Here is a 27205-nt window from a genome sequence, read left to right as displayed (position 1 = left end):
ACAAGCACACATTTAATGTTTTTTGCAGGATTTCCATCAAGTGGAGTACATGGCCATGCTTATTAATGGTTACTTGTTGACCTTCATGTCATGCCTGCATGCTTTGACTTTGGAATGTTAGGCAATCCACCTTCTAGAAGTACTTTTCTTCTTGGGATTGCCTTGTCAAGGTATGGTCGGGTTGCTTGCATGTACACCATGTCAGGTGCATGCACTTCCCTGCATTCCTTGACTGACATTCCTTTGCACACACAAGGGTCAAGGCTTTTCTTCCTTGACCGATGGTTTCTCCTCTGCGACCAATTTTCTATATAAATGCCATTAAGCGTCATTGTAAAGGGTTCTCTCCCTATTGGTTTGAGCTATTCTATGCTCTTTCACTTCTCTTGAAGACTTGTATTTATCTTGCATTTCTGCAACTGTAAATTTGGCCATTGGCCTTATAATGAATTGAAATCATTGTTCTTGCCTTCCTTCAACTTATGCATGTTGTGTATGTATTCTTACCTTCATTGTAAGTGTATGTTGGTGGCTTTCTCTCATCTGTATGCTGTGTTAACCTTTCTGGGTGCGACTTGTGGGAAACCTTCTCCCCTTTTGACACTAAGGAATTTCTAACCTCCATATATGCATTTGGGGTCATTCATGCAACTAAAGTTTGTGCATCTCTAGGGTGTTTCAATTGATTCTTTGTGTCATTTTTGGGTGGGGAGAGAAAGGTCTCTTATCTTAGTGCATCACCTCCTTTCATTTTAGCATTTCCTTCTTCCCTTTTCCTCTGCAAGCTATTAGGATAGGTTTAGAAGTAGAATTTGGAGTGTTGAGTTGGTTCAACACCTGCACTTGGACTAAGAAGGAAGTTGGCCTTCTCTAGAGATTCAACCCCATTGCACAAGGTCCCACACTTCGGGGTTGTTTCCATGTTTCACAAGGTTGCTGAGTTGATAGCTCAGCAAGGGTGCAAACTTTTGTGACAACAGATACATCTACTGTTGAGGCAGCAACAATTGTGGTCCATTCATCACTATTTGCACAAGTAGCAGCTGACGAGGAACAAAAGAGACATGAAAGATTAAAGAGACAACATGTTGCCCTCAATGCAACCTTCAATCAACTATACAATGAAAACACCAAATTGAAGAAGGGCTTGGCAGAAAAGGAATCTAAAGCATCATCTTCTGTTGTCATGATTGAACAACAACCACCTCCCCCTCATGAGCATCAGGAGCATGTAGGAATGGTGAAATTAGATGATGATCCCCCTGCTTCTCCATTTGAAATGGAGAAATTAAGAGATGAAATTAAGGCCTTGGGGCATGTAATTAAAAAGTAGCGAATGCTGGTGGGCAAAAGAGAAGACCAGTTAAGGACGCTTAGATGTCATACAAGGCACAATTTTGTATTTGTTGGAGCAAATTTTGAACAAATTGGATGAGGTCCATGCCTCATACCAACACATTTTTCAAGTCCACAAGCAAATGCAGGACCTTGTCTATTCTTTAAACTATCGAGAGCCACATGGCAGCCTAGTGCTGCAGTTTTGAAAGAATTATTTTTGGTGGTAAAGGCTTCTCCAATCATTGGAGCTATATGGAATAACTACAATACTATGATTAGGGAGCTTCAATATATTAAAAGCAGGGAGGCAGCACTAAAGGAAAAACTTGACTCTTTCAAAGATCTCCAGCATTGCACCATCCCAAAAATCTTGGGAAAGGATAAGCAAATAAAACGTTTGGAGTGGAAAAAGGATTTTGAAATGGTGGTGCAAACAGCCATCAATCAGCTCATTTGGGGGAATCAAACCCAACATTTCACTTATTATATAATTATAAATTATTCATAAGATTATTGAGGTTGATTCTTTGTATAAGAGCTTTGTTCAGAAGTAAAGAGTGCAGTGGATAATAATACTAGGGAGACACCTGGCAGGGTGCTCAAGTGGCCCACCGTCTCCTAGATTCAAAGATGGCATAAGGAACATTGCACGCTTGACGAAGAGAAACAAATTGAGGAATAATCTTTTATGTCAGATTTTGCATGCCATATTCTTTTTTGCAGGTCCCCTTTTTGCAGCAAGTCACTTTTTGCCTCACATTCAACACGTACCTCCTGGTTGCAGCATCAACTTTTGATCTCCAGTCAGGGCAGCTGTCAGAACATAGCAACACATCAGCTCCACTCCATTCCAGCCTGCGGCTCGCATCTCCAAAATTGGTTAACCCAGCCGCCTTCTTCTCCCTTCCAAGGATGATTTTTTGTCTTGTACTTAGAAAGGTGCCTTTGGCATATTCTTGTTGTAAAGCAATGATTTTTTGACATGTGTACTATTGGCCTGAAGCTTGTTTTGCTCCCTTGTGTTATAAAAGGGAAATTAGGGTCAGTAGTGAAGGATTCTGAAATTTGAGAGCAAGTAGCATGTATATGGTGTAAATTCATATAATAGAGCAAGTTTTCAAAGTCTTTTTGTTTCACTGTAATGAAAATATATATCATCTTTTAAATCAATGAAAAGAAGCAGTTTCAGATTGTCTCCAATTTCATGTGTTTGCATTATATGAATCAATGTGTTAAAGATATGTTGATTTGTCTTCTCAGTTAATGGAGAATGTGTAACTTAGATAGTGGGTCTCTTTTAATGAAAGAGTTAAATGCTGCAGTTCACTTACAGTAATGTAAATGTATTGTTGTTGTGATCCTTAAGAAGAATTTGAAATCTGTTACCGAGGTATGTATGCAAGGCATATGTGTTGGGCATTAGATTAATATGTGATATAAAATTTGCAGGTGATAGTTACTTTGTCGCTTGACTCCGTTACATTATGAGTAGGCACTGGTTCTAGTTTCTTGGTTGTTTTCAGAATCAGCTAAATCAAGATAGCTTTTATTTTATGTTTTAGAAGTGGTTTACTTTAATTTTCCATCCCAATCTGCATGTCAATGATGTCAAACCAAGTGGTATAGTTTCATTCAAGGATAAGCAATCTTTCCTTGGTATATTTTCATTGGGATGCATATGCTTTGTAGCAATACTAGGGTTTATAAGTCATGTGTCAAGAGTATTGCAGGTATACCTACCTAGGTTTTGCAAAGCCTAAAGGGTAGGAGGTCATCAACACTTCAATTGAGACCTTGTTCGTTGGCCACTGACCTCAAGGTTTGTTGATTAAGTCTTACAAGCTTATAGGAATCCTTCCGACAATCAATTGGATACACCAACAAGGACAAAGGGCCCTACAACAACATCAAGGTTGAAAGCTTCACCGCATAGGACAGAGGTAACAAAGATATTGCAACATGGAGGAGAATTGATGTAGGGATAAGACCTTATTACAATCTTGAATTTGCTTTGGAAATGCAAGAATCATTGCTGGTATAGCAAGCAAGTAATCCAAGACCAGGCTTCAAGGTGATGGTAGTCAAGATAAACACATTTATAAAGGATGAAATGCAGTACACTAAGAAGTAATTCAAAAGTCAAGAGGCAAAATTGCGTAACGGAATCAAGGAGATAGTTGCAGAAGAGTTAATGAAAGTTGGACGATGAGGCAATTTAGGAATATCTCCCACCATCATCACATCGGGCACTTGGAAATATTGAGTATCAAGAGATATTGCCAGAATCACAAAAACTTGTGATGAGGCACAACGAACAAGCTGAGGTGGCATCCAGTCATCTTCAACCTAATCACATCATTCCAAGTCAAGGTGTTTAGATTCAATACACTTGACTCATCCAACGAGGAGGATAATTACCACATGTGGAGGCACAAAGTTCGATGTACCTATCTTCATCATTCATTGGTCAAAATTCAATGATGGACATGTGTCCTATTTATTTTAATTTTATCATTGGCTCAACAATAAATGCTATGTAATAGGTGTAACAAACCCTAATTAGGGTTTCTATCTTTCAATCTCAACCATTGATGTGGATTTGATCCTGGCCATTCAATTGTATTGAGGGCACTATACAAGGTTCCACTCTCTCATTTTGTAAGGTTAACACTTAGCAAGTAGATTATAAGCAGATAGCTAGATTAGAGTAGGAGAAAAGGAGATTGTAGTCAAGACTTTGTTGCAAGAGGCACAATATTTTCATTGAAGATATGGTGAATTTCATGTGTTGATTCAACATTTGCATGATCTCTACTTCTCATTTATTTTCATGTTGATTAGATGGATGGAAGCTATTGTGGATGATTAATGGTGAAATTCGCATGTTCATACTACTCGTATTTTGCTGATTGTGAAGTACCTTGTGTAGTCAATTGAACTCCTTTGTCCAAACTTAACTTCGATTGCTACTTGCCCATTGATATGCATCTCATTGATGGTGTTTATGTTGTTGGTGGTGATTTGAATATCATAAGATTACCTTAGAAGATCGCACTAGCTTTGTGGAATTGTTTCTTTGCATGGCAAAGCAAAGTCTAGTAGAGTTTCACGAAATCATTCATAGTCTCTTACATTCTATGAATTAGATTAGACTCCCTAAACCCTATCTCTTTTGCCTAATGTTTTAAAGTCAAGTAAACTTCCACGTTCCAGCAACATTCAAATATTCAAGTATCAACGTAAGTCCCCCTTGTGATTCCAGCAATATCACATCAAACCATTGAGCTTCCACACGTCAAGACCTGACATTTGGAACCATGGAGTCAACTCGTATGATCACGAAGTTTAGCATAAGAGGAGATTTTGTTCAAGGGAGGATAAGATACCTTGGTACTTTATTCTGTGTATGAAGTGCATAAAAAACACATCAACAAGTTCCTTGCTTCTGAATGAGAAGTATGATGCTCAGTTTTCTCTGGCAAATGAGTATACCTTAGCAAGTTCTTTGACTAGTGAGCAAAACATTGATACAAGAGTTACATATGAAATTGCAAATGATGATTTAAGATAGGAGAGGAACTAGAAGGAACAAATGAATCTTGGTCCTCTATTGACCAGAGGAAGGGACACCAATAGTTGCATGCCATAGAAAGTCTCGCTCATTCCCAAGTTTACAAGGTTGAACATACAATGTGCTTGTATTGGAGTGGAAATCCCCAATGACAAAAGAATAGAGTATTCTTTGCAATATATTCATGATTCGGGTTTGGTGAACAAGGAGTCAGATAATGGGAATGAGGATGCTATGTTGGAAGGTGCTAAGTGCTCTGACAAGGACAATGTAGGATCTGCTTGTTGGTTGAAAATTTTGTACACCTGGGGAATGTGCAAAATTGTGGTTTTAGCCACAGTGTGTGAGTATGATACTCTCCTAATTTAGGGAAGACTCCCCCTATCTACAAACTAAACTAATCTAATTTGGGTGGGACAACAATCTTTCTTCTTCTTTCAAGAAAAACTATACTCTTTTCTCTTCACAGAAAAGTAATAGCAATTGGAAATAAACAACAACAAATACAGAAATGAGACTTTTTTGTAGGACTCTTGGAACATAAAGGGAAGCAAAGTTTCCATGAAAGCACAAAGACCTCCGTCACTTCCCTGGGACAGAAAAACAGAAAGAAAGCTCAAAGTCTTCAATTATCTATTCTCCTATCAACCTTTTTAGATGATTTTCCAGTAACCAAGCACAGTATGTAGACGCAAAGTCTAACTACATGATGCACCTCTTATGCACAAACATAGGATATAAAAGTAGCACAAAGTCTGCAAGTTACCCCCTTTGCTTGAGCTTTCTACACTAGCTTCAAACGTGATAAACAGCTCAAAGTCTGCAAAACCAAGTTTGAAAACCTAACCTATATCTCCAAATGCAATTAGCAGCTCAAAGTCTGCAAGATTGAATTTAAATCCCTTTTGAACAATAGAACAAAAATCACAATCAACTCCAAAAAATGTCGTCACATAACAACTTGAATTGGCACAAAGTCTCAACACAACTTGCCTCTTTTATTGAAAGCAATCTGATTTACATCCAAGCTCAAAGTCTTAGAGTGCACATACAAATTGGCAAAATTTTGTTGCATTGCCAAAAGATATCAATTACAATAGACCCCCTCAAGTATTTATAGAGAGGAACCTTGAGAAAAAGGTGGGAGGGTCCTAACTAACTTGAGAAATTCTCTCAACCACCATGACTTATTCCAACTACAGTCATAATTGAACTCAACTTGTAAGTGTTTTACATATAATTACAAAAGTGCAAGTGATGAGTTAACTTGCAAATACAAAGTTGTTTTTTTTTACATGTAACTTGTCAAAAAAAATTACAAATGCATAATTGAAATTATTTTGTGTCTGAAGACGCGACTCTAACTACATCATCCTTTGTCTGTGACGATCTTCATGCTGCTACAAGATGTTAGAACTTGAAGTATTCTGGATCGATGAAGATATCTCGAATCGGAACAAGAACTTGCACCATTGATAGTCTTTATGTATTTCGGCAACGAACTTCAATCTTATTTTCTTGCTTGGGGTAGTACCATTCATTCAGGAGGGAAAGGGTTGCCTTCCTCTTTTCATGTCATAACCATCTCTGTCTGGAAAGCATTCTATAATTTGCATCCATGAATTGTTGTTGTATCTCTTCTTTGTATCATCCTCCAATCTTAAAATCTGCTTGCAAAATAAGGCCCATGCCTTAATTTATTGATTTGGTAGGTTGTGTGTGCAAACAGGACCGAAATAGGAAGGGATAAATTGATGCAAAAATGGGCTCACAAGTGAATTTCGGGTTCTGGAAACTGCATTACATGTGTGGAAAAAAAAGAGCATTAACTTGCAATTGTGGAGAACAAACATGTAACTTCATATGTGTAATGGTTATCCATAAGTTTGCACTTGTAATTGGACCTTAGAGACTCATTTTCAAGTGTTTTTGAGTGCATTTTGGACCAATTTCGGGTTCTGGAAGGCTAACTGCAAATGAAGACACAACTGCAATCGGATTTTAAAATTCCAACTGAAAGTAGACTTTAAATGGGAAAAATGAATGAAGGTGAAATGAATGGAACGGATTTTGACATGAAGGAGAAGATGGCAAATTCGGATGACCATGTACATGTATGGGAAGGAATATTTTCAGCTTGACAACTTGGAAAAAGGGAAAAACTTCAACTTGTAATCAGATTTGTAAAACCCGAAATCAAATGAATGGGAAAATTTTGAAAAAGGGGGAAAATCATGCAAATTTACAAATTGCATTCAAAGAACTTATCCATTTCGGAAGATCATTTAGAAACCTGAATCCTTGCTTGGTCAAAGGCCCTAGACCCAAACAAATGAGCTTGGGAAGAATGATGCTTGATAAATAGATGAAAGAGCCACCATGTTGATATTCCTTGCAGCAAGTAAATCAGTTTTGCATTTAATCCTCTCCACAAAAAATGGCTTGGAAAGAGAAGTATTTTTGACTTCAAACACTCATCAATGGAGGAAAAATGCAAGACGTGTTTGCAATGTGGCAACAAGGGCGAACTTCATGCTCCAAAACGTGGCAAGAACCAGCAAAAAATGGATCCAAAAACGTCTTCAACAAAATCTTCAAAAATGCCTTCAAAAATGCAAAACGTGTTTGCCAAAACCATCTTTGGTGAAAAACGTGGCAACCAACATTGATTCCCAACGATTTTGCATGAATGTTGGACGGATTTTGGGGAAGAAAGCCACAAAAAACGGATTTGTGGGAGCAAATGTGCAGGTCGGGTTCTTCATTTGCAAATACAAGTAGAAAATGCCTTCAAAAAAGATGCAATCGGGTTTTAGAAACCCCATTGCAAGTTTTAATTACTTCACTTTTCTCTTCCTTGGGCAAATTCAGATTTGAAAGGAAGAAGAGCAAAAAGAAATAACAAAACAACTTGTAATAGGGAAATAAAATCCCCATTACAAGTTTAAAAAACATAAAGGAACATAAAAACTTGTAATAGGGTATTAAAATCCCTATTACAACTTAAAAGCACAAAGTAGGAATTTTTATGAGAAGTTACAAGTTCTCATTAAACTTGTATTTTTAATTCAATTTGTAATTTGTCTAGAAAAGTTCCTACAAACAACTTAAAAGACATAAAAAGCAAGGGGGAAATAAAAAATAAGTTACAAGCTTTAAATAAAGTGCACTTGTAATTGTTTTAAAATTTCCCAACAACACAAAAACATAAAGGAAACTCCTAACCTGCAATAGAAAGAAAATTTTCCACCTGCAATCAGGAAGAAAAAACCCGAAATTGAAGAAAAGACATAGCAAACGAACTCGAAACGTGATGAAATTTGAATCGTGAATCGAGGATGGACCGAAGATCAGTCCAGTTCAACAAAAAGCAAACATTTTGCCTTGGGAAGCATGCCTTAAGAGTAAAATCTCAACCTGTAGTGACTGCTCTGAAACCCGAAATTGCACAAAAAACTAGGAAAATGAAGACCAAAACTCACCAAAACTTGGACAATGATGGAAAAGACACCTCCCAATGATTTGACACTAAGAAATATGATTTTTGCACCTCGTAAAATGTGCCTTGGAGACAAAAATGACGCATTTTAAGCAAAAATTTGTAGGGGTTGTCACATTTTTTAAAATTCAAAAATGAGGACAACACTACCCATGTTAATAGCACCAAAGTGAGTTCATTGACAACATAAAACTTTTGGTGGGGAGAGAGATGCCTTGAGGACTTGCTTCACCATTGTTCTGACAAAGTCCCTACAATACGTGCCTATGCCCTCACAAACATGGCCCAAGCTATAGAAATATTCTCAGCTAATATGAAACAACGAATTCATTTGCAAGGATTAATGGGCTTTCAAGGTGCAAAAGATAATATGGTTCATGGGTTGAACGCACGACCATCAAATGCTGAAAAATGCTTTACTCCAGGGGTAGCTCATAGGGATTTAGGATTTCTTTTAAGGGGACAGTCTATGGATGAAATCAATGTAGTTGGCAGGAAAAAAGGAACATGAGTAGGCGGCGGAAATGATGAGCAAGAACAAACAATGAATCAGCTATTGATTGAAATGGAGCGATTTGAAGGGTATACTGGTATTATTGTGATTGCTGCTTCTGATGGGATTGTCTTTGAAAATTTGGCCGGCTGATTCATGAAAGAAGTTCAAATTCCTGAGAATGAAAACTAGGCTCTTTGTTGGATTGAAAGCTCTGATGGTTTTGCCGAAAGGATTCTTGCATTTGTATGTGTAGAGGGCATATTTTTCAGTGGTAGCTTTTGCTCAATATTCTGGTTGAAGAAAAGGGGACTGAGGCTAGGCCTAACTTTCTCAAATGAGCTCATTTCAGGTGATGAGGGTATTCATTGTGATTTTGCTTGTTTGCACTGCACCTCGTTGAATTACAAGTTGAGTGATTTTAGGACTCGTGAAAAAACGTTGTCATTTTTCTACGTGGGATTTAATATCTAAGGTGTGATTCAATATCTAGGGCGCAGTTTTTAATGTCTAGGGAACAATTTGATATCAATGTCTGATATAAGGCATGCCATATTCCTTCTTTCCCTATGTGATTCACTTATCCATTCACCCACTTTCTTGTGCATTGTTCTTGTTAAAATGTAAATATTCAGATGCAATTTTCTATTGAAACTCGTCTCTCTTTCTAGGGCACAATTTCCTATATTACAACTGATTTGTGCACTTATCCTAAGCATGATTTCCATGGCTTGGCTATGCATTTTAAAAGATACAAGACAACTTCAAAAATTGTGCTGAATAATCTGATTTTGTCTTGGGCACAATATTTTACTTTAGTCATCAGTTCAGAAAATAACAATAAATAAAAAAAACTGTGTTGAGCTTGAAGCTTTGACTCAATCCCAGCCTTTTAGGTTGGTTGACACTTTTTATGTTGACAAGAACCTAAGAAAAGTACACCTCCTTCACAATTGTGATTTCCTTGTGTTGACTGAACCTTGTAAACAAACCATTGTCTTTTTCTAATATGTTTTATGTTTGAAATGTCACATCTTACATTCACTTGCCAGTCACTTTTGTATATCCACTGCCATAGTCATCCACACATAGAGGCAAGAACTTATGCATATTAGTTTGGAACACTAGACCAGGACACAAGATCTTTACAACTTGTCTGGATAACATTGAGACTGATATGGAATTGACATACAAATGATGAAAAATTGACAACACACGTGGTCACCAAGTAGAACAATTAATCAGTTTTCGATTGTGTACAACAGTAATTTCTTTATTCTTTTGCAAAGACGTACATTTTGATCCTTTTAATCTCAACCATTTAAAAAAAAATAGTTTAGAAACTAGATTCCAAGCACTTGTATTTTTGTTTTTGTCACATTGTCAAATTTTGAGCCTATGCATCTCAAATTACTTGTCGAAATTCATTTTTTTTCTAATTTCATGAAAAAAATGGTCACTCAGTACTCCCTTTCCCTGCACTTACCCAACTATACGTTCCAAGAAAGAATATTGAGTTGCAAATACATGGTATTATTGTTCAATCTTTGAAGATTCAAAGCTTATTATGAACAACTATGATTTGCATTTGTATTTTTATGCTATGGCAATCAATGATTTTGAATATTGTACTTGGATATCCTTGGTTAGAGACTTGGAAACCATCAATATCAGTGTGGAAAAAAATTCATGAAGATTTAATATAAGGAAAAAAAAAGCTAACTTTGTAGGATATTATATAAAAATTAAAAAGAAACATATCACAGTCAAGGTACAGCATAAGGATGCATCTAAAATTTATGAAGAAGAGCATAAGGAAGACTCGTCACAAAGAGTGGAAAATGAAAAATGGAACACGTAATCAAGAGCCAAAGCAGCAAGCAGCAGGATGGGTTAAACTATTAAAGATAGAAACAGAAAAGGTTCATAGACACGCACATCATCAAGAGAGTAAACAATCATGGCAACATGACACACCACATCAGAGGAGCAATAACTATGTACACATAAGGGATGTGAGGAACAAACACTACAGCTATACATTAAATCAAAGAACCATAGATATAAGTGCAATTAAAGGAGCAATCAAAATAGCTCTACATGGCATTAAAGTTGAAATAACTATGAACATACATGGAATCAAAGAAGCAATCACCATGATTATGTGTGAATGCAAAGGAGGAATAGTTATGGATGTGAATGGAATCAGAATAGCACAATGAAATACCAACTAAGCATTACTAACCACCAAGAACACATGGAGATGTTTGGATGATAGAGAATGGCATCATCTATATAATCATTTGAGGAAGTCTCATTACTTGGTTTCTTCTCAAGTTTTGGCGATAAAACATGCCAAGGAATGATGGCTTGTTATGTATGCAGGCATATAATATTACAGATTGATGGACATATCAACAAGAGGTACATATCCCAATCACTAAATTATAGTGGATATAGGTACATATGAGTAACTTGTAGAATTTACTGTATTGGGTAATGCATCATCCTATGTTATCATTAGTTGTTTACACTTCCATTCTTCCAAGTGGGAGGCCTATATATAGGAGGTGAGTATTATTGTGAAGTAATTCTAGTATGTGAAGATTATCCATTGGATTGGGATCTCAAGTTGGAGATATTGTGTGGAGCAGCTTCTTACCTAAAATGTATTCTGTAATGTTGTCCTACCTTTAGAGTAATTATTCTCTTATGAGTATAATAGATATTACGGAATTTTGCTTCACAAACATGTCATGTGATATCAATTTTCTTTCTGCATTTTTGCATCATTATCTGGCATATTTTTGTTGGTGGATATGCAGAACTTACAAATCTTTACAATGGCTCAGTATGCTACACAAATGGATCACTGGAATGCAGCCCTTGCTAGAGACCCTGATGGGATGGCATGTAGCTGCCAATGGAACGTGGAATGAAGGAATGGAGCAGGTCCATATGCTAACAAGTGCCACTGTACTTTTTCTTATCCCACATTCTGAAAACTTACTTTTGTTGTCTAAATTAAATATGACATCCTAGTTTGCTGTATCCATTATCGTCAATCTACACATCTATAATTTTTGCCACTGCTAGGTTCTATTAATTTCTTCTAATTCCTAGTCGGTTCTATGTTCTCTTCATGAATTTTGACTTCAGGTCTCCCTTCTAAGGTTTCCATAATATCTACCTTATTAATAAATATCTACCTTATTAATAAATATCTAGATTCTGTTTTATCAAAAAATAGACAAGAATTCAACTAATACACTCACATTCAATCCATGTCATTCAGTGGAAAACAGAAGCATTTAGTTGAAACCTATATATAACATTATGGAGCTTATGAAAAATAAATTGCAAACTTATCAGTATTTGGACTCAAAGAAACCATGGATGAAAGAAAATTTGTTATTGACAGCACTTATCTAGGTAGGAAAATTACGCAGCATAATTTTCTATCATAACATGGTCAAAATAACATGCTCCATAGCTACCTGGCTTGCCTTCAAGTTAAGTTCCTGCCACTCAGAAGATGGCATCGAACCATTTACTATTCCAGCCCCTGCATAGAGATATAAGCATGTACCCTGTAGTGCATGAGACAATATCAAAATCTACAGATTTACAGCTTAAGCAAAGATTGTAGAGATGGCCAATCACAAATATTACAGAATAAAAAAAAAAGAACAGAACCTAACTTGTTCTACTAAGAGTGTTCCTAGGAGCTCTAGTATTGGGTGGTGGAATAGATTATTCACAGAATGATTATTGTGGTTTCTATACAATGAAACTAATCTACTATCAACTCCAAACCAAAGTCAAAAACCATACAAACCAGCAAGGACAGATATAAACATATCCTACAATAACATACAGCAATTAACCTTTTACTGTCTAGAAAGAGAACACAAATATTTAAAAGAAATATTTTATCCACCAGAAAGTAAAGATTGTATCCATGTTGTGTCTGGTACCAACATAAGTTACATAGAAAGGTAAACTGGATTCACAGACACTTCACAATTGCAAAAGCAATCTTATACAGATGACTACTATCATAACGAGGAATTATTGACAAAATCCCCAATTAATAGAAATGTAAATCATATCACCACAACAAAATGACTATAACCGTAAAAGATTAGAGGGATTTCTCACCGACTTAGACAAATTATTCACAAAGGTCATCACTATATCAAATGGATAAACAGCAATTATTATCCTGTTCACAATTGATTTTATTTGAAAGAGATGAGATGAACATGCTTGGTCTTAGGGAGTTCAAGCTACTTTTTCAGTACAAATGAGGCGTTAATTTGCCAACTGTTTTTTACAAATCATGGACATCACTATCCATCAGTCCAACAACAATAGTAACACATGATTCCAAAGACTAAACAACTAGTCTGCACACAGACTTACAACCTAGATGAATAAAATGACATCAATATAAGGCTTGACACTTGGTATTCACGTTCAGTCTAATCCATGAAATTAAAATCAAATGTTCAACAATAACTTCAACAACATAAACATACCATCAACCCTCTAGTTTATGCGTACAAAGTAATTATTTAAAGATAACAATTCCCCAATCCTTGGTACTTTCAAATAATAATTATTTTATCTGAAAAGTCAACTTTAAAGAAAAATGGTTAAGGGCTACTGAAAAGTTGGAAAGAAAGGAACTTTAAAGCATACATAGTCCTAAACAAATAATAAAATAGACCTAAAATAGACCCTCATCTATTGTGTCAAAATAGAACACCATAAATAGAAACTATCAAAATCAGCTATTGCTAAAATAATAAACTAGCATATGAATGGACCATGTGATTTTGAAGCAACTCCTTGATATGAAACTTGTTAGATCCTTCGAAGAAATTTTTGGTCCAACCTTATACTTGCAAAATTAGTCTACAAATTTGTAATAGCAGAGAAAGAAATTGGAAGAGGCAAAATTAAGAACTATAGTGAGTAATGATTAGGAATCACTTTTTAATAGTTGTAGGTAATTATGTTTTACTTGGCAGCCATCAAGCGTTTTAAATAGGCTTCTTGTAGTCAAGTACAATAGTTTGGTCTTGCTAGACATTTCCTAGTCTACATGTTCTACAAGCAATACTATGAATGGACCAAGTAATGATTGGTATCATGTGATTTCTATTTACATTGCAATAGATAATGTTATACTAAACATTTGAGCTTGTTGCCTCTAAAGAAGTCAAGTCATATTTTAATAAGGCTAGCATTGATCTATAAAGATGACCATACAAATGGGATGGCTAGTTGAAGAACACGTAGACTCCAACTAGCAAAGAGAGGATTATCTCACAAAGGATCTTGCATATTGAAGTAGTGAAAACAAAAAGGTTGAGTGAGTGCAAGTGTAAGAGGAGTGAGAAGGAGCAAAAAGAGGAGGATTCTACAGCATTTTGGAGAGATTTTTCAAGCACAAGGTAGGTTATTTCTTTTTTTTTTTTTTGTTTCGTTTTCTGATTTTCAAATTTTTTTGTTGATTTTTCTTTGTTCATTTTCAAAATCAGATTTGATGTTGAATCTTGAGGGAAAAATGATGAATGATTCCTTCATCATTTTGCCCTCAAGATTCAACATCAAATTTTGAATTTTGTTTTCAAATTTGTTAAACTAGGCCAAAACAAGGTGATTATTGAATTTATTTTGATTTTGATTTTGTGAAATGTAGTGTCACAATGAGCACTCATGACATGAGTGAGGATGAGATAGAAATTCATTCTCATAGTGGAAATGATTCAGAATATGAACTTGAGGCTGAAGGGGGTGACCATGGGGCTGATCTTGGAGCCCAATCTAGTTCCATGGCAAGTGCCGTAGCTAGTACAAATTGCCCTTCCAAATTATTGGCACAATATGCTAAGGGTCCTTATGATCCTAGATCTCCTCTCAAACAATTTGCATCAAAGATACCAGACACATCAGGGACAGGTGGTGGCACAAAAAAGTGGCAATGCAACATTTGTGGTCTTACATGGTTTGGCAACATTACTAGAGTTAATGCAGACTTCCTTTTTCTTCGAGGAAAAGGTGTGGACTTGTGTTGTTTTTTGGAAGATCCTAAAAACATCAAATATAGAATTGAGATCAACAAGCTTTGGGGCATTCCTGATGACAGTGCAATTGCAATGCCTACTAATTTGTTTGGTACGTGTTGTGACCTTTTTCACACATCACCCCATTGCAAATGGGGACCCTCCCTTTTTCCTGCTTTCTAGGGGTTTTGTTAGAGCCTTGTGACCTTCCTGCGTCAGTACTGCCAAGTTTGTCAGTTTTGAGCGACCTGAGTTTTGAACATTATGAGTCAGTGTGTGCAAGCCATGGTTAGAATAGAGTCTAGACGTCATCATTGTGTCTAGAAAGCCAAAAGGACGAAGATCGCAATTGATTTGAGCTAATTTAGACAACTTTCTAATTTTTGCTTTTTGCTTTTTCCTATTTTTTAGGAAGTTTCATTTTTGGCATTTTGAGCAAGATCCTTGAAATGGCTATTTTTAGAAAGTTTTTCCTATTTTTTAGGGAACCTTGTTTTTTCTATTTTAGAAAGTGGATCTAGGGTTTGCATTGTTCACACTGAGATACACCAAAATGATCGACAAATTCCTCTTCAAATCCAAGTTTTGACCCAAAAAGCCAATTTCCTATATTTTAGGGACCTTGAGGAATTCGATGGATGATTGAAGTATAGTTTTCAAATTTCAAGGCGATTTGGTAAAATTTGCACAAGTTATGGAGATTTCAAGTTTTGATCATGTGGTTCCTGATCTTCACAAAGTCTGCCTTGATGTTGGTGCACAAGTTTGTTCAAGTCCGCCTTGGGAAAGGTGAGGTGGGTCATGATCTTCACAAAGTCCACTCTATCATGAGTTGGAGGTTGAAACAAGTCAAAGAAAGTCCACCTTGCCTTGAATGAGATGAAGTCCGCCTTGATGTTGGTGCCATAAAGATGACAAAGTCCGCCCTTACCTTGGTCACATGAAGAGCAAGGTCTGCCCTAGAAAGAGAGGGTTTGATATGCATAAGTTTGGTGAACCCTGGTCATGAAGAAGGTGCAAGGAAGTGAGGAAGTCCGCCATGCTAGCTTGGGAAAGGTTCCCAACTCTCTCCAAGTCCGCCCTATCTTTGATGGAGGTTGAAACAAGTCAAAGAAAGTCCGCCCTGCTGCAAGTAAAGCTCATAGTGATCAATGAAGTCCGCCTTCCTTTGCGTGCAAAGAGAATCAGTAAAGTCCACCCAATGGTTAAGAACATAAGAGTATGGGGTGGTGCCACAATGTTCACCAAGCCCGCCCTACATCAGCATATGATGGTAAACAACATCAAGAAGTCCGCCATGCTAGCTTGGGAAAGGTTCCCAACTCTCTCCAAGTCTGCCCTATCTTTGATGGAGGTTGAAACAAGTCAAAGAAAGTCCACCTTGCCTTGAATAAAATGAAGTCTGCCTTGATTTTGGTGCCATAAAGATGACAAAGTCCGCCCTTACCTTGGTCACATGAAAAGTTGAAGTCTGCCCTACCATGAGCTAGAAGTGCAAGCAAAAGTTGAAGTCTGCCTTGCCTTGAATGAGCTGAACCCCGCCCATGAAGATTGTGCCTAAGGCTGATAAAGTCCACCTTGAAGGAGATGGTAAGTGGTGCCCAAGATTAATGAAGTCCGCCCTATCATTGCACATGGTGCCTAATGTTAAGAAGGTCTGCCTTGCCTTGCAAAAGAATGTCACCAACATCAAGAAGTCCGCCATGCTAGCTTGGGAAAGGTTCCCAACTCTCTCCAAGTCCGCCCTATCTTTGATGTTGGTTGAAACGAGTCAAAGAAAGTCCGCCCTGCTGCAAGTAAAGTTCACAGTGATCAAAGAAAGTCCGCCTTCCTCTACTTGGGAAGAGAATTAGTAAAGTCCGCCCTATGGTTAAGAACTTAAGAGTATGGGGTGGTGCCACAATGTTCACCAAGCCTGCCCTACATCAGCATATGATGGTAAACAACATCAAGAAGTCCACCATGCTAGCTTGGGAAAGGTTCCCAACTCTCTCCAAGTCCGCCCTATCTTTGATGGAGGTTGAAATAGATCAGATAAAGTCCGCCCAAGGGAGATGCTTGCCAAAATTTGAAAGTTAAGAATATTCCTCAACGATGTCATCACAATCTTCATGAAGTTCGAACGTAAGCCAAAAATAGAAAGTTTCTTTGAAGGATATGCTGCAGATCAGTTTGAGTTTGGGACTGAAAATCGAATTAGTAAGTTGCATTTGAAGTTGCAAGATAAGATTTCGAGTTTAGGAATGATGACCAAGCAACTAAGCATAAAAATAGAAACATGCAAAGACTGAAATGAGATTAGAAACAAATTTGTGGAGAGGATATTGTGTTTCTAATTGCAGATTCGAACTTCATTACAAATACATTATTCATTCCTTCATTCTCACATATGAAGTTCGAAGTTTGAAGTTTTGAGCATGCTGAGAGCAAGTTTGAGATTTCTTTTGCAGGTTGAAGGTTATTTTGAAGTGCTTTTTGCAGATTGAGGGTGTTTTGAGGAAGTTTTGACTATAAGCCTGAGTTTTTAATCTTTTGTCCATCAAATCATATTCAGATTTTGAGAATTTCTGACTGTTCGAAGGCAAAACCCACTGATTTTCTGAGTGTAGCATCTGAAAGTTGTTTTTGATGGCTTCTTTTCTCATTTTTCTTCATTCTTTGAAGGTGAAAGTTCATCAAGGTTTTAACGTGGCTAAGTGTTGAAAAAAAAGAGTAAACTTCACAGATTAATCTTCTTCTCTTTCTTATTTTCTGCCCTCCGGAGCAAGTTGAAGTAATGTTGAATAAATTTCTTGAACTTAATGTTTCAAAATTTGATTTTGAAGTGAATAAAACCTTAATGGTCAAGTGTGGAAAATCCCATTTTTTGTGACTAAGTGTTGAAAAGAAAGTAAAAACCACAGATTACTTAGCCACCAAACTCACAAACTATGCTTAAAAGTATAGAATTTAACTTAAGTTGGTTTGATTGTTTTGCAGATTTCTTTTGGGATATCTCACAGCCAGGATGAAGTTTCAGGTGGATAAAGATTCCCCTCTGAAATCCAAGATGAGGTCTAAGTGGAAGCTGGTCGGAGACACTAACTTGGGACATATCAACCTGAGGGAATTCAAGAAGCGAATGTATGGCCTAGACAACTTGATGCCTACAGCGACTGCCAGAAAGATGATGAGAAATGGAATCGTATAGGCTGTTGGATTCCTTCCAGCGATGCAGTGTACTGAGTTGGTGGTAGAATGCTTTAAACACTACAATCCTATAAACCGAGAGATCATAGCACCTAACGGGAGTCTTGGCGAACATTGGTGATGCTTCTATCAGGGAAGCTTTCCACATCCCTGAGTATCATAACCCTGTTTACATCAAGGAGGAAGCAACATGGCTATACCAAGATAATATTGAAGAATATGAGGCCAATATCAACCATTCGTGTTTGGATAAGCCAAGGAAGGGTGCTTCCAAGTTACCCAAGGATCTTGTGAGAGCCTATTTCAAGGAAGATACTGGAGACTTGATAGTTTTATTAAACAGAGTCATGGGTAGTCCACAAGGTGCGCCATTTGAGCCTTGGATGTACAACTTCATCAACGAGATAACTACCAAAGCAAAGATGATTGATTGGGCAAAGATTATAAGTAATAATCTTGATGACCAACTGAAGAACTTAGAGAAGAACTAGACATTTTATATGAGTTCCTATTTGGTGTACTCTCTTGCTCGAACTTACAGATATAGAGGACTCACCTATAGAGAAGTGGAAAATAAGGAGAATCAGTTTGTTGTTTATGATTGCTACCCACAACTGCACTTGGAGGAAAAATTTCACTTCAAGAGAGTCAACAATACATTCTTGATGCATATTACTAGGACACTCCAACATGGTCTTCATCAAAGGCTCTCTCAGGAATCTAGTGATTTTATCAGCAGATTCGGGCATTGGTACATCCAATACCATAGATTTACTTATCTGATAATTCAAGGATTCTCTAGACCTTCTTACAAGTTACCTATGTATCCCACCAACAGGGTAGTGTTGCTTGAAGTCGTTAGGCAGCTTGAAAATTATATGATTGTTCAGAGAGAGAAGCAAAAGAAGGCAGGAACATCTTCTCTCACTATTGGAAATGGATTGGAGACATATCCATCGTCACAGGCTGTCGTTAGTGTTGAAAAGGAGCTTGCTTGGTACCCATTCTTCCAGTATAAGGCCAAAAAACATTTTGACCCTTTTCACTAGATGAAATAGGTTGATGGAGAGATATTCAAGCATAGACCCGATCTCGAAGACTATTGGGCTAATGTAGCTGATAGTTTTGAAATCAAAAGGAGATTGTGGTCCAGACTTCCCCTAAATTTGATTAGAGTAACATAAGTGTTTCGCGTGGCAGATCAGCTTGAAGATGATCCTGAGTTTGAGCAGCCTCACTTTGATAAACTGAGAAATGAGCCTCTTGCCATGGTCGATTGGTCGGATTCTGAGAGGTCTGATTTAAGCGACCTCATGAGACCAATGATTGAATATTCAAAATGGTGGGCAATGGAGAAGACAAAGGGTCTTAGATCCAAAGGTATCAATATCACATATGATCTCATGGGAACCAATGAATCGATGCCTTCAAACCATGGTGTTTCATCAAGTGTTGGATCCAGAAAAAGGAAAGAACCCACTGAGAATTCTTTGAGGGGAAAAGGAAAGAAAATAGTTGGAGATGCAAGCAGAAAGTATAAATCTGATGAGGGTCATTCGACCTTAAGTGTTACATCCACTGCTCAAGTCAGGGCTACGACTAATGAACAGAGGATGAATGCTGATATAGGGGGTAATGAAGTAAGAGCTCCTTCCCCTTCAATGGAAGAGATAATGGAAGAACCAACTCAAGAGCCAAATTCTGCTAGGAATGTAGAAGTTGAAGACCCTGAGCCGCCAAGGGAATTCCTAGATGGTATAGTTACGGGACCAAAGGGAATAGAGGATAAGTTTGATGAGAGTGGTATAGATCAGTCAACCATTCCAGATTGGTTGAGGGAGAGAATAGAGGCCAAGGCTCTTGAGGAAGCTCATTCAGAAGAGAACACAACGGCATTCCTGACTATGGTGAGTAAACTAGTTGAGATAAGACCGCCCAAACTCGCTAAGAGGTTCTCTTTAATTCAAAGAGATAGTGCAAGACGCAGGACAGTTCAGGTGGCAGTACCTAAGGCAAGGAAAACTCAAGATAACATCACTCCTGAGGATTATAAAATCACTACTGTGAATTTGGGTAAGCCTACTCAGGCCCAAGAGATCCAAGATTTTGATGATTCTTGCAACGCTCTCAAGGCAAGACTAGCCAAGGAAAAAGAAAAAAAAAGAAGGTTAAAGATGAGAATGAGCAATGGAAGAGATATGTTCAACATTTGACAAAACCTATAGATCGGGAGGAGGTACCTGTTACTCCGCCCATACCTCTTCCACAAGAATCATTAAAGGATTATGAGGACATGAAGACAATTTTTGGAGAAGCTAAGGAATGGATGGCTGATGCCTCAGAACATGCTGACATACTTATTGAGAACCTGATATCAGCACATGATTCCACATCTTCCTTATTGAGTAGAATTCAGGACACAACCGAAGCTTGGAAAGATATTGAGGATATTCAAAGAGGAATCATTCCATGTCTGAAAGCAATCAGAGGACTTTCTTAGCAGGATCTTGTAGACAGAAAAGTCATCCAACCCGGTGACCCATATGATTTCAATTCTTGGTACTTTGCCTTGGTTACAAGGGTTGAATCTTTGAGGAAATCCGAGGCTAAGTGTTTAGAAATTGAAAAGACCATCAGAGATATTCAAGACAAGGTCCTCTTTGTGGCAGCTGAGATATTGTAATAGGATGAGGTGCGAGAGAAGCATCTGTGTACAGAGAATTTAAGGGCCAAAGTTCAAGGAAACTTCTTCTAAGTTTCAGGGCCAATTCTCAGGGAGGATCTCTCCAGAGTTTCAAGCTTCATACGCATAGACGAAAATTTTCTAACACAAGCAACTGGCTAGGAAGACGCTCTTGCCACCTGTACTGATGATGTGGATATGGTCGACTTCCAAATTAGCAACTTGCCAAGTGTCACCATAGAGGAGGTGCGACTTCTTGTGTCCAAGTACATCGAATCTACAAAGAAGAAAACTGGACACTCACCTCAGTGAGAATAGCAGCTGTGCCACTTGTCTCCTTGTTCATTTTAACTGTTAGAGTTTGGGGAAACCCTAATTAGGGTTTTGAACTTTTAATCTGAGCCCTTGATCATTGTTCGATCTCCGCCGTTCAAAATTTTTGGACTCCTATTTAAGGTTGCCTCCTCTCATTTGGAGAGTGAGGTTTTTGGAATATTGTTCCATGAAGGTCATTTTTCAGATAATATATTACATGTGTGCTTTCTCTTAAGGCTTTGTAATCCCTATTGTTTGAGTGATTAAGCAAAGTTTTCAATTCCTTCCACCAAATAGTTAAAATTTATTTCATGTTATTAGATTGAATGAAAGATCTAATAAGTATTGGTTTATGGTGTATCTCCGCTCAAACTTTTGGTGAATGGATGATTTTCATTTACTGTGCAAAGTTAGTCTGAGCTTTTCATTTTGTGTATGCTTAAACTTCTGATCATAAGCACATCCATTGAAGATTTCATCCACTTTGTGTAGTCGTCCTAAGTGAGGTGAAGCAAATTGTGGTTACTGAGTTCACCAAATCAATACCGTCTTTGGAATTCGTAGGATTAGAGTAGATCTCTCAACCCTTATCTCTTTTACCTTTTTTTGAAGTCTTAAATCCCGAAAATCCAAAAAAGACAGAGAGAGAGCTTTAATTGATAAATCCATCTAAATCCCAAAGTTGTTGGCAACTCGTTCAAACGTAAGTCCCTTTGTGTATTACCAGTAAATCACAACGCCCATTGAGCTTATCCACATGTCAAGACCTGACTAAAGAAACCTTGGAATCGCCATATGATCTTCTAGCAATCTAAGCATATGTGGTGATTTTTCAAGAGAGGATAAATTATCTTTGGGTACTTTGTTCTAATGTTTGGTAGATGATAAAACAGACACCAACAGTACAACACCGCTTCAGTAGGGCCAGTTACATGCTTCTACTCATACATTACAGACGAGAAGAGTGATGTCAAGACATTCATCCAGTTCTAGTGTTGTGACCCAATCACGAGAGGGTAAGTGGACCGGAAAACACAAGTTGCGAAGTAACCCCATAGCTGAATTGTTCAATGTGCAGCTGAAGGATGAGATAGATGATGCCATTGGAAAGTTCTTCTTTGCAATGGCATCCCATTTCATGTAGCTCGATCTCCTTATTATAAGGAGATGATATCGATGGTGGCAAGGGGAGGACCATCATATGTGCCAGCAAGTGAGACTAAATTGAGGACCACGATCTTGGATAAGAACTATTCTAAGATTAATGTTTTGATGGAGAAGATGAAGGCATGTTGGGTGGAGTCTGGATGCAACATAGTTATGGATGGGTGGACGGACACTAGCCATTGTCCACTCATCAACATCATGGTTACATGTGCAAAGGGTCCATACTTTCTCAAAGCAATTGATTGTATAGGGCATCACAAAGATGATGATTTTCAATTTGAGCTCCTCAGGGAGGCTGTTGAGATTGGGCCACAAAATGTGGTCCAAGTAGTGACAAATGCAGCATGTGTGCAAAGCTACAGGGAAACTTATTGAGGCAACCTACAAACATATTTGGTGGACTGCATGTTGTGTGCATGCCATGGACAATGCACTCAAGGACATGGGGAAGATTGACTGGATTAGAGGAGTCTCTAGTGATGCGAGAGATGTGAAGATGTTTATTTGCAACCACCACACTTCAAATGCACTCTCCAGGACCTTCTTGAAGGAGTTCTTGAAACCAATTGAGATTAGATATGCATCTTATTTCATTCTCTGTTGCAAGAGGCACTGCAACTCATGGTTATGACAACGGAGTGGAATAGGTGGGCCGAGGCCAAGACAGAGCAAGGGAGGAGGGTGAAGGAGATAGTGAAGAGTGACGTGTTTTGGAGTGATGCAAAATACAGTCTCCATCATTTCTCTAGTCTTTTAGGTCATTAGATATGAGGATGGGGATGCACTTATCCTTGGAGAGGTGTCCGAGTGCATTGATTCTATGCTTGATCAAATGAGGGTTGTTGTGTGAGTGAAGGAACCCACTTTAGCATTCTACAATGAGCACATTCAGCCAAACATTCAGTGCAGATGGGACAAGCTCAATACTCCCTTGCATATGGCTGCCTATGCCTTGAATCCTAAGTGGTACAAAGCTAGGCTTGGTAGAGTTACACCAATTTAGGATGATGAGGTGAAGGCAAGGTTCTTTAGGTGCATTGATAAGACGTATGATGATAGAAATGCCAGTACAATTCACACTGAGTGGACCAAATTTGCCACTCTTAGGGGTTATTTAGATGCGGCTAAGATGGATATAGCAACTATGGCACAAGAGGACCCACATTTGTGGTGGAATTGCAATGGTCGGAAATATTAGACTACCACTTTAGCAATTTATTTGCTATCTCAGGTATCTAGTTCTTCAGTTGTTGAGAGGAACTCGTCTACATATAGCTTCCTCCACTCTCTTAAGAGGAACAAACAAACCTCTAGGAGAGCAAAGACACTTGTGTACAAAGAGAGTCCAGCAGCACAATGGGATGTAGAACCAGAGGAGCCATCACAGGTTGATGAGGAAGCTACCACTTTAGATGGAAGGCTGGTTGGTTTAGTTTGGGGGATCTTGACCGCGAGGATGTCATGTCCCATCCCTCTAACCAAATACATTATATTATCCATACTATAATAATAATAAGTTCCTAAAATTCATCCTTCTTAATTTATCTTACAAATAGAACATAACTATTGTCAATTAAATATTATCTAATATTAAAATGTTGTCTAATTTATCTTTCTTAATTTATAGAACATAACCATTGTCTATTAAAATTTATATTAACTAGCAATACAATCATTAATTGACCAGCTATGACAATTATTCATTAATTAATCATTTGTAATATTTAACAAGACAAATCTCATATGCAACTGGTCAAACAAATGAATGGACATGATTATGATTAAGAGGCTGTGGTTCTACGTAGAATTAGAACCTGCCTTAATCATAAACAAACAAAGGCACCATTCACAAAAGGACAAAGGAAGAGACACGTCCTTCCCCTTCCACTCAGCAACACATACTAAGAGGTCCAACGGATCACTTAAAGGAGGAGGGAATTTTGGGGAAAAAAAAAAGAAAGCACAATAAATAGGGAGACAATAGCAAAAGAAGAAGGTGGGGTGCTGTCAGATATTAGGCACGGATCGATAGGAAAGGAGACACACAGAGGAAGTTGGATTGCCTTGGGAAGGCATTCACACAAGGTAACTCTCTGCCCATAAGTAAGGCAGCAGGTATGAATCTGTATCTCTGCATATTCGCAGTAATATAATCCTACATCATGCTCATCTCACCGTATCATTGTATTTGCACAGCGATATAATAATACTTAATTATATTCTCTGTGCCACTGTCTATTTACAGCAATATAATAATACTTAATTAAATATACTGTACTTCTGTATATTCACAAGCATTATAATAATAAATTCGATCATATTCACAAGTAACAATACAAATTAATATAGATACATCATTTATGAGTCTGAGCATTATCTAAACACAGAAACAGGGCTATAAGAACATTAGCAGAGATTAGTCATAATTCAGTAAAATGTCAATCTTAAGTAATGAATCTATGCATTCTCAATCTCACCATCCAATCATGGAGGGGGAATACAAGGAAGCAACAGCACTAGACTCCAGCAGGTAGGCCAACCCCAAGAGTGGGCCAGGAGGCCAAGTTGACGAGGTCCTTGGTGCTCTTGGGCTTGTTGGAGAGGGATAGACTCAAGGCACCTTGTGTGATTCTCCTTGAGCTCCATGTGAGGATAGGTGTAGGGAAAGAAGGATTGTTGAATCCTTCATATACACTTTGCAATATATTAAGAATGGCGAATATATGTTCTATCATGACATGATGGAAATGTTGTCTAATTTGTTGTGCAAGTTGACATTAGTGTCCTTCTATTGTTCTCTCTATGTACTAAAATTGTGATTCTATGACAGAATATAAGAGGGTCCCATTAGGGGACATTACAAGTGGTATCAGAGCATCCTTCCTGCCATCCTGTGAAATAGTAAATGCAAACCTATCAAAGAAGGGGAAACAACATGAGTGAACAATTGAGCAATGAGATAAGGGCCTTCATAGAGCAAACCGCCAAAACCACCCAAGCCCTCATAGAACAAAAATGAGAAAACTTGTCTTAAAATTACACAACTATGAAATGTATAAGTAATCCACAATGAATTTATTGAGCAAACTGCCATGATAGTAATATAAGGAAGTACAAGGAGGGAGAATGGTGATGAGGTCCTCCTCTAGGTAGACCACCTCATGGCAGTTGACCGATGGTCCCATGAGGCCAAGGGGGTGTAAGACAAAGTCCACCGCTCTTAAACTTAGAGGGGAAGGACATTCAGGACACCCTATTGCATCTTTCCAAACTCTATCATAATTGATTATTAACAAGGGGATAAGGATGGTAGTGATGAAGGGGAACAGTGATAGGATACCTCACTAGGTAGACCACCTCATGGTAGTTTGATCGATGGTCCCATGAGGCCAAGGGGGCTCTGGCTTTCACTCCGCTCTTGGGACTAGGGTTGAGGGTCTCTTGGACACCTCGTCATTCCTCTTACTCCCACTTTCTTACAATTGAGCTCCTATAGGGAGTTGGACCAGACCCTTGTTGTTAATTTATGCTTAATTAACTTTCTTTAGAGATTTATATTATTAGTTCCAATGGTTCCCTAACCTAATGCAGGATTTCAAACAAGGTTTGACAACATGTGTATTTGTTTGTATACTCCATGCTTGCATATATTCATATGTATATTTTAAGTAATTGTGTATACTCCGTGTCTTCATATGTTCATGTGTATGCTCCATGTTTGATTTATACTCAATGTATGAATAACTAGAAAGATATAAGATGCACTTGAGGTCATAGATGAGTGTCATGTTTCTAATCTTAATACATAAGTCTTGTCATTAAGAAACACTTACAATATTGGGCAATCAGTGAGGGAACCCATAGTGTTGCTCACCATACTTAGCCTAACCAATGGAAGTCCTAGCGAAGAAAATTGTCTTTTCTAAAGACTTCACAAATTTCTTTATCAACCCCAGGTCAACATCAATAAGAAATTTTAACCATTCAAATCGGAAAATTACTTGGGGACAAGCAAATTCAGGAAGGGCGGTGTAATATCCCCTGCTGTAAATGACTGTATAGGCAAGGAATATCGTCAAACAAATAGATGACAACCTGCTGTTCTAGTTTTCTGTCTGCATAACCTGCACGTTATGCAGTTTCTAGGCAGCAGTATAACTTGTGAGTTATGCTGTTCATAGCTCAAGGAATTTAGTCAAACAATTCATTCACAAAGTCTCAGTCTGCTGGTCGGAGTTTCAGTCTGATTCAATGTTGTTTTCCAGCACTAAGGATGCTTGCAAAGGATCACATTAATTGTCTAAACTAACAACACATTGCATAATGGACTCAATTCAACTCCACTAATACATATTCATAATTTTCAAGGGTGAAATGCACATCTACAGCAATAGACATTTAATCAAACAGTTGGCATACCATTATATGATTAAGTGACACATACGATCTGAATGCAACCTTATTACTCCTTGATTTAGAAATAATGGTCTCCTTACAATGCCTCAAATGAATGCCAAATACTTATCTTAGTAACAGTGAACTTCAGAATGTCTGAAGACACATAACAATCATTAATATATACATTCAGCTGAGAAATACTTAGAGACTATGATGCCAAAATGAACCTGTTAAAATCGCCCATCTTGGAAATTCAAAGAAGCAAGCAATATCATCAACTTGGAGCCTCCAATGATCAAAAACAACCCTCCTTGCAAATCGCCCCTGCTGCTGTCATGTAAGTCTAAAAATTGAGAACTTCCAATGCCAAACTCCTCCTTGACTCCTAAAAGAATCGCTGTCCTTTCCCAAGCGAATTGCTAATGCCCAATGCCAAACCCAATGCAAAGATGTGAGTCTATGAACCAAATCGTGGATT

The 27205-nt window shown here is 37.8% G+C and overlaps 1 protein-coding gene across 6 annotated transcripts in view; it reads right to left on the bottom strand.

Moving 5' to 3' along the window:
- LOC131065758 (isochorismate synthase, chloroplastic) overlaps positions 1 to 27205 on the bottom strand; it is a 314318-nt gene that overhangs the window by 37956 nt on the left and 249157 nt on the right. For 4 of the 6 annotated variants that reach the window (XM_059209304.1, XM_058000399.2, XM_058000398.2 and 1 more), the window contains exon 13: positions 12399 to 12491. In XM_059209304.1, coding sequence (XP_059065287.1) covers positions 12430 to 12491 — 62 coding nt within the window. In that variant the 3' untranslated portion in view covers positions 12399 to 12429. The remainder of the gene's footprint in view (positions 1 to 12398; positions 12492 to 27205) is intronic. The other 2 variants (XR_009111467.2, XM_058000400.2) reach the window with 1 other exon arrangement.

This window comes from Cryptomeria japonica, chromosome 7 (genome assembly GCF_030272615.1).
Source record: "Cryptomeria japonica chromosome 7, Sugi_1.0, whole genome shotgun sequence".
Lineage (NCBI taxonomy): Eukaryota > Viridiplantae > Streptophyta > Pinopsida > Cupressales > Cupressaceae > Cryptomeria > Cryptomeria japonica.
Note: the sequence above shows the minus strand (reverse complement) of the source record. Positions and strands in the feature narration are given on the sequence as shown.